At 38.0% G+C, this 9,080-nt stretch overlaps 1 protein-coding gene across 1 annotated transcript; it reads left to right on the plus strand.

Annotated features, from left to right (window-relative positions):
* The first annotated feature begins 5,131 nt into the window (after positions 1 to 5,131).
* LOC127435617 (carbohydrate sulfotransferase 1) lies at positions 5,132 to 7,056 on the plus strand. Its single transcript, XM_051689211.1, has one exon. The coding sequence runs from the start codon at positions 5,196 to 5,198 to the stop codon at positions 6,456 to 6,458; it is 1,263 nt and encodes a 420-aa protein (XP_051545171.1). The 5' UTR covers positions 5,132 to 5,195; the 3' UTR covers positions 6,459 to 7,056.
* Positions 7,057 to 9,080: the final 2,024 nt, after the last annotated feature.

A 9,080-nucleotide genomic window follows, 5' to 3' on the forward strand; every position in this document is an offset into this window, starting at 1 on the left:
GTTGAGTTCATATACTTCCGAAATCCATCACATTTTTACACTGACCCTTTAATTCAGTAACAAACATTACATTTTCTTACAATGCAACAGAATTAGGTGGAATTAGTCACAATATTTAAAAAATATGTACTATAATTCAAATAATTGACATTAATTATGAAAAAAAAAAAAAGCATGCCTAGTGCTGAGGTCTTATGTGCTTATATCATATAACAGAATGTTTTGCATTGCAGTCATATGAAATGTTCAATAGTTGCTGTAAAGTATTGCCATAGTTTTTTGGACAAGGTATGTATTACCATGTTTTTGGACATAGCACCTGATATAAACTATGGTAATGATTTATATCCAAGTACCATCTTCAGTACTGCCATAGTACTTTTTGTAAAAGTTAGGTAATGTATGAAAGTCAATTAAAGACAATTATATATAAAGAAGTACATGATTACAAACTTACGTAGTGCAAAATGCCAAATAGCAGCCATTTCTATACTTATTTCTGTCCAGTTTACACTGCAGCCTACGCTTTTACTTGTGGCGAAACCTATTAAATAAATCACGTGTAAAACAGTGGGTACTTTTCTTGCTATCTAGCGAGCAGTAATGCTTTACACACATGACTAGCATTTTAGATCACTAGCTAGTGATCTAGCTAACGATAGCTAGTGAACACACTAACGATAGTTAGTCTAGCCCGCTAGCTGGCTGCTGACTAGTTTCGATTTCCTCACCCTTACGAATATATTTGTATATTGTATAATTTGCTGCAAATTTGCAGTTAGTTTAGTTTTTTTTTAAGCACTGCTGACACGCATTGCATTGGCTGGCAAGAAGTATCAGAGCTACCTTAATATTTTAATGGAAATTAAACAACAGTTGCCAGCATTTATTATTAGATTCGACCATCACATCCTCACCTTATCTTACAGTATGATAAAGTAGGATGTGATGGTACGATTTTCACTACAGCCAATGACATCGCTGGACATTGTTTCCATCTAATATGCGACAATTACTTGCTTCTGTCGCACAAAACAGCTTCCTATCATGTTTTCACACTCTGCTGATTGGTTAAGCTTAGATAAGGGGTTTGGATAAGGGCATAATATTAATAAGCATGTCCTTCTGCATTAGACATCCGGACATTTGCACGTGATGAAATCATACAAATTTATCTGAACGAACTCGTAAAATACGTACGAATTTTCATGAGACTGGGTTGGATGGAGCCGTTATGAAAGTTGGGGTTGGGGCGCATGCCTGAACTAGTTGATACAGGAGATCAGCAGCATACTAAAGAGGTTGACTGGCACTAAGTATTTTATGTAATTTGAAAATACACAAATACCAGACTTTTTTATAAAATATTTTGTATTTCAAATACGTATTTCAAATACATGTATCTGAAATACTGCCCATCCTTGTGTACCACATTATATTTCACAATTTTAACTCTATATCTCGCAACTTAATATTCTCATAATTATGAGAAATTTCGCAAGTGAGAGATATAAACACGCAATTGGGAGTTTTAGAGTAAGTCGCAATTGCAAGACATAAAATCACAATTGTGAGATATAGTCAGAATTACCTTTTTATACTTTTTATTATTCCTTGACAGGATATGGCTTCCATACGTTTTAAACCTATATGGTTTTCAATTAATTTCCTCCATTATAACTTACTAGATGCATATACTCAATCTCCTCTCCAGCTAAAACCAAACAAATATGCCAAAAAATTGTGCTGGGAGATACTTACACCGGTGGCCAAAAGTTTGGAATAATGTACAGATTTTGCTCTTATGGAATGAAATTGGTACTTTTATTCACCAAAGTGGCATTTAACTGATCACAATGTATAGTTAGGACATTAATAACATGAAAAATTACAATTACAATTAATAAATAAATAAATAAATAAATAAAAAATTAGAACTTCTTAAACTACTTCAAAGAGTTTTCATCAAAAAATCCTCCATGTGCGGCAATGACAGCTTTGGCAGAACCTTGGCATTTTAGCTGTCAGTTTGTCCAGATACTCAGTGACATTTCACCCCACACTTCCTGTAGAACTTGCCATAGATGTGGCTGTCTTGTCGGGCACTTCTCACGCACTTACAGTCTAGCTGATCCCACAAAAGCTCAATGGGGTTAAGATCCATAGCAATCTTTTCCAATTATCTGTTGTCCAATGTCTGTGTTTCTTTGCCCACTCTAACCTTTTCTTTTGTTTTTCTGTTTCAAAAGTGGCTTTTTCTTTGCAATTCTTCCCATGAGGCCAGCACCCCTGAGTGTTCTCTTTACTGTTGTACACAACCCGATCTCATGAAAAGTCGTAAATAATTTACGAGGCGGCTATTTCGTGTGATGTCGCACGTTTTTGTTCGCTTAAACTCGTACGACTTTATCACATGCAAATTCACGGATGTCTAATGCGGAAGTATGCGCGAGTTTCACGCACGAGGAGTTAAGGACATGCTTATTAATATTATGTCCTTACCCAAACCCCTTATCTAAACTTAACCAATCAGTAGAGTGTGTAAACATGATAGGAAGCTGTTGTGTGTGACAGAAGCAAGTAATTGTCGCGTATTAGATGGAACCGATTTCCAGCAACGTCATTGGATGTAGTGAAAGTCGTAGGAATTCAAACGAGTGCAGTCGCACGATATCATATGAATTTTCCAAATTTAGAAAAGTCGTACAAATCCTGATGATTTCGCTGTGAGAGTGTGTTGGTTGTACATGAAACTGGTGTTGAGCGGGTAGAATTCAATGAAGCTATCAGCTGATGACATGTGAGGCGTCTATTTCTCAAACTAGAGACTCTGATGTACTTATCCTCTTGTTTAGTTGTACATCTGTCCTTCCACATCTCTTTCTGTCCTTGTTAGAGCCAGTTGTCCTTTGTCTTTGAAGACTGTAGTGTACACCTTTGTATGAAATCTTCAGTTTTTTGGCAATTTCAAGCACTGTATAGCCTTCATTCCTCAAAACAATGATTGACTGATGAGTTTCTAGAGAAAGCTGTTCTTTTTTGCCATTTTTGACCTAATATTGACCTTAAGACATGCCAGGCTATTGCATGCTGTGGCAACTCAAAAACAAAGACAATGTTATGCTTCATTTAACGAACCAAATAGCTTTAAACTGTGTTTGATATAATGGCTAAAGTGATTTTCTAGTACCAAATTAGCAATTTAGCATGATTACTCAAGGATAAGGTGTTGGAGTGATGGCTGCTGGAAATGGGACCTGTCTAGATTTGATAAAAAATTACTTTTTTCAAATTCCAAACTTTTAGCTGCCAGTGTAATCATGAAATTAGGGTTTAACAAACCTTAAAAGTTGTAACCGTAGCATACATTAGCGAAAGCTAATTTAGACAGAAACAATAATAGTCCTAATAGTAATATATATATATATATATATATAATAGAATGGTGTATGAGGTTTTAAGAAGGAACTCACCCTCCACACTAAGATTAAACCACAACGCTATTTTTCTAGACACACTGTACCTTTACATAATTATTTTTCAGCCTTTCTGTCAGTCTCAGTCAGTCTGAAATCCACCAGCCGGCCATTTCTGTCTCATTTTTTCTCGCATGTATTCCCTGAATTATATTCTATATCGAGCTCTTGTCAAAATATATTACTAAGGCCGAGGAAAAATCCGCTGAAATTTCTAGACCCCGTGAGTTCACCTCATCCAAAACTTACTCCGTGTTCATCATCATCGAGCACAGACATGCCTCTAATCTGCCTCCACCCGTGCTGTTTTTGTTCTCCTCCTCTGTCAACTGTGTTTTTGAGGAAAGAGGGTATGCATATTCGTAGAGGTTTTCGTTGGGCCGCCTACTTTACTTAATCTGGGACCGACTGGCACACCTCTCTTCAGTCTTCACCTCACGACAAACGAACGAAATATCCGTCCGGCGTTTCGCGTACAGAGAGATGTCTGAGGATGCGCATCAATACCTTATTCATCCCCTTTCTCTCCACGGAGCCCGTCTTTGAATGTTTTACTCCGAGCATGAATGGGGCTGCTTGAGGATATACGACCTTTTTCATCGCCGTTCCCGACGGTTTATTAAGGGAACAGGACCCCCTCGATATTTAAACACATGAACAAAAAGCGTTAAAGCGTCTATGACCGGCGTTACGGGACTGCTACGCAAAGCCATCGCGGTTTATATATATAAAAAAATCTTCTGTTTCGGCATGTTCACATTCAGCTTAATATGAGGCAAGTATATCGAGCTGAACTAGTTGTTTCACAATATTTTTCAAGTTCATTGGATGCCTTACATTTTCGCGCTGGAATAAACGATACCAAGTTGGTCGCCGTTTTACATAGCCGACAGTCATATCGGATCTGGTACTATTTTTTGTGTGTTATTTCAGACTGAATACTGAGTTGTGTTGCACTGCGGTAAACCGACGCGCTGTCGTCGACGGCTGCCTTTCAAATCTATCAGAAGCATGCATACTGTATTGTGAGAGATTGCAATTAATGCAGCTCTCCACAGGTGCCTGAACTGGTGCCAGTTTCTGCAAAGATTTTGTAGCCAGTCTACATTGTAGATCTTAGATTGCATGCATCTTTTCCCCAAGGGAAAAGCAAAATACCTCAGGCTTGTATAAAAGCCTGTAGGAGCCAGTTTAGTTTCATGAGTTTAGCTGCATTCAGATGCAGAGTGCATAGTGCCTGGAGAATTTAAGAGAATATATTTTGATGATACATGCACTGTGTTGTGTAAGATAAACTAATAATGTGCTTCATGTGGTAACATCTAAATAACTGGTTTTATTCATGTCAAAATATTATTTATGACTTAATCAACCTCACTAGGTTGCACTAAAAGTCAGAAATGGTTCCTTAATGTAACAGTATCTCTTTTTACCGTGTACATCTTTGGCTGCTAGAAATTAATGTTTGGTGATGTGCCTTTGAAGTTTATAATGTAGACTTGAAAATAACATTTCATGAAATAATTTACAAAAGGTTGACAGATCATTTTCTTTATTTAAGACCTGGCTGTAAATGGAAGTTTAAAACAAATTGTTATACTTTTTATATTTTTCAAAAGCTCCTCATGTTTTACATTATGGTCTGTTTTTTTAATTCTCATTCTGTCTTTGTAGATAGGATCAAATCAGACTGCATCATCTAAATGAAGTTACCCAGCCATGCAATGTTCCTGGAAGGCTGTGATTCTGCTTGCATTGGTTTCCATAGCGATTCAATACACAGCAATCAGGACTTTCACAACCAAGCCTTTTCATATGTGCCCGGTCCCTAACCCTTTGAACTGCGGCTTGGGACAAGATGTGGAGTCCTTCGATCGGACGTGTGATGAGTACCCGTATTTTAATTACAATTCCTCCAGGAAGATTCACATCCTCATCTTGGCGACCACCCGAAGCGGCTCGTCTTTCGTTGGACAGTTGTTCAACCAACACTCAGATGTGTTCTATCTTTTTGAACCACTCTATCACGTTCAAACAACATTAATCCCTCACCTTTCTCCCAGCAGATATGCTGTTGAGCGCAGGGTGATGCTGGGAGCCAGTCGCGACCTTCTGAGAAGCTTGTACAACTGTGACTTGCATTTCTTAGAGAGTTACATTAAACCGCAGCCCACAAACCACACCACGGACAAACTCTTTCGACGAGGAGCCAGCAAAGCCCTTTGTTCCATGCCGGTCTGTGATGCCTTCAGCCCCAGTGAAGGCAATGTAGACGAGGGGGATTGCGTTCGAAAGTGTGCCACCCTCAATTTGACACTAGCTACCGAATCGTGTCGAGAAAAGCGCCACGTGGCCATTAAAACAGTGCGCATACCAGAGGTGAATGACCTCAAGGCGCTAATCGAAGACCCTCGGCTTAACATGAAAGTGATCCAGCTTGTGAGGGACCCACGTGGGATATTATCTTCACGGATTGAAACCTTTCGGGACACGTACCGTCTGTGGCGGATCTGGAGAGCCACAGGGCGGAAACCATACAACTTGGATTTGACCCAGCTCACAACAGTGTGCGATGACTTCCTGAACTCGGTGTCCACAGGTTTAAGCCGGCCGCCGTGGCTTCGGGGAAGGTACATGCTGGTAAGGTATGAGGACCTGGCCAGGAACCCGCTCCAAAAAACCAAGGAGGTTTATGAGTTCCTGGGTCTTTCCATGGAAAAGAGCATTGTGGACTGGATACATAACAACACCAGAGGCAATAATGATGTGTCAGCAAAGCATAAGTATGGCACGTTGAGGGACTCCGCGGCCAACGCAGAAAGCTGGAGGTTGAAATTGTCTCATGACATAGTTGATTACACGCAAACTGTTTGTCAGCACATTTTAGACGAGCTTGGCTACAAAGCTGTCAACTCCCCCGAGGAGCTGAAAAACATGTCGCTCTCGCTCATTGAGGACAAAACCTTCATACCTTTTTTGTAACAAAGGTTATCGTGTGCACGCACAACTATTTTTCTACATTTATATTGTACATTTAAGCCTTAATGTGATTGACATTTGCACTATGAACTGTTTTTGTACTTTGGAGACTCCCTCGCAGTCACTATGATTTTCTGAACAGCACAAGAACCAAAACCCTTAGCTGTAAAGAGATCGTAACTTCACCTTGATTGCTCATTATTTATATACTAGAACAGAGCACCACACTACTGACAAAGAAAATTTCTGTATGCTGGCCATTGCTATGACAAAAGTGAATGTGAATATTTTGTCGGTCAAAGGACCCAAACTATTCCCAAGAAAAACAGACCTAATGTGGGACTGAAATGCTGTCATATATAATAACAGCTGTGCAATAAAATTGTGAATGTTTCAGTTAGACTATTTCTCAGGTTGTTTCTCAGTGTAAATTCTTGACTGCCACAACTTGAAACAGAGTTTAAAGGAATATTCCAGACAAGTTAAGCTTAATTGGCAGCATTTGTGGCATAATGTTGATTACCACAAAAATTGATTTTGACTTGTTCCTCCTTTTCTTTAAAAAAAGCAAAAATCTGGGTTCCAGTGAGGGGGAAGTGAATGGGGCCAATCTGCAAATGTTAAAACACTCACTTTTTCAAACAATATGCATGGTAATATGTTACACTTTTTTCTTTTTTTTTTTCTTTTTGTGGTAATCAACATTATGCCACAAATGCTGCTGATTGTGCTTAACATGTATTGAACCCAGAATATTCCTTTAAGATTGTGTATGGTTTGCTTTTAGAATGTATTATGCATTGGTGCTGTATCCAGGGGAGAAAAAGAAGAAAAAATCCACTACAGCAAAGCATAATGCAATCCAATTTATAGTGTGGAAAAACAATAATTTTATGTTATTTCCATATGAAATGCATGGAATCATTCATTCTTTAGTTAATTTCCTTGTCATCATATTACTAATTTGTGTCTTTCATTGATACAGTGCATGTAGATTTATATTTAGTGTCCATGGGGATAATGTTTGGCTCAATGTATTTAAAGAGACTTTTGCTATTTTTGAAATTTTAACAAATCTAGAAACAGGAATGAGACATTATCACCGGCAAAACAATACACTTTTGATCTTGTGTAGATAATTGAAAACAGACTATTGCTTACATTGTGCCTGTTATAGTTTGTTTTTGATTGTGTATGTGACTTTTGCATCACTGTCACACTGACCTTAATTTGCCTTAATGCTTCATGGATTTAACATAATCTAGATAATCTGGATTCGCATTCAGGTTAGTAAACCAGAGACCAAATTTGGTTTTTGATCCCATCAATTCCTAACCCTCATTTGGTTTAAATGGGGGAATTCAAAGGAATATTCCGGGATCAATACAAGTTAAGCTCAATTGGCAGCATGTTATCACAAAAATGTATTTCAACTTGTGTCTTGTTTACTTAAAAAAAAGGAAAAATCTGGGTTACAGTGAGAGGCACTTACAAAGCCTTTATTCACAGCAGCGCCATCTTTGATTTTTGACGGGAATGACAACGAGGCTGTCAGGGATAGATTTACCATCTCTTTAATGACATCCACTGTATTTAAAGCTATCAAAACTCCTCTATATTACATCCAATTTTCCACAACTCATGCTGTCTGGAGTTTTTTTATTTTATTTTTTTTATTTCTTGAAAATATATTTTTCAATGTGTCATCAGTGGAACGACCCAAAAACACTTGAAACAACTGAACCACCCATTGAAGGGACTGTACGCCTATCTTTCACAGCCTCGTTTTCATTCCCGTCAAAAATCAAAGATGGAACTGCTGTGAATAAGGTCAATGGAAGTGAATGGGGCCAAGTCACTGTTTCAAAATGTGATAAAATTGCTTTCTAACCTTTTCATTGTAAAGTTATATCCAATTTGACAACTTCGTTGTCATGACGACATTGTAAACCCTGTAATCCCACAAAAAATATGATTTTACAATTTTACAGCTCAAATAATAGGCAAAGTTTTAACAGGAATTAATGCTTGTTTTTTTTTTCCCTCTCTCTCTTTTTTTTAAAAGGAGGGACAAATCGAAATGTATTTTTGTGGTAATCAACACTATGCCGCAAATGCTGTCAATTGAGCTTAACTTGTATCGAACCCGGAATATTCATTTAACATTCCATCTTCAATTTTATATCTACTTGAGCAATATCAAACTACTTTGTGGGTATGAGAAGACTCCAAAAATGGATTATTTTTCATTGAATAAGATGCATCCTTACTGACTATTTATTGTTGAGCATTTCACCACAGTCATGTGTCACAGACATTGCCATCTTAATGTCATGCAAGGTGCCATTGTCTGTTTGATTTGACCTTTCAGGACATCTAGGAGAAATTACACCCCCTTGTGGTGTGAAGAATAGCTAATCATGCCCACTTTTGATTATTGGGCTGAATCGGAGTGGACTGTCTCTGATTTAAACAACAGAGGATCCATTAGTAGTAATGAAACCTTCAGACACCCTCAGACGTAAACTTGTATAGTGACCCCGCTTTTATATTTTCAAGTACTAAGCACATTTCTTTAAGTGGTACTATAGAACTTTAGCGACTGAGGACTGTGTGTTTTAAGTT

The sequence above is a fragment of the Myxocyprinus asiaticus genome, chromosome 46 (assembly GCF_019703515.2).
Source record: "Myxocyprinus asiaticus isolate MX2 ecotype Aquarium Trade chromosome 46, UBuf_Myxa_2, whole genome shotgun sequence".
Classification (NCBI taxonomy): Eukaryota; Metazoa; Chordata; class Actinopteri; order Cypriniformes; family Catostomidae; genus Myxocyprinus; species Myxocyprinus asiaticus.

What these genes read in the sequence shown, in the direction of transcription:
- LOC127435617 (XM_051689211.1), top strand. Translation starts at nt 5,196, where the DNA reads ATGCAATGTTCCTGGAAGGCTGTGATTCTGCTTGCATTGGTTTCCATA.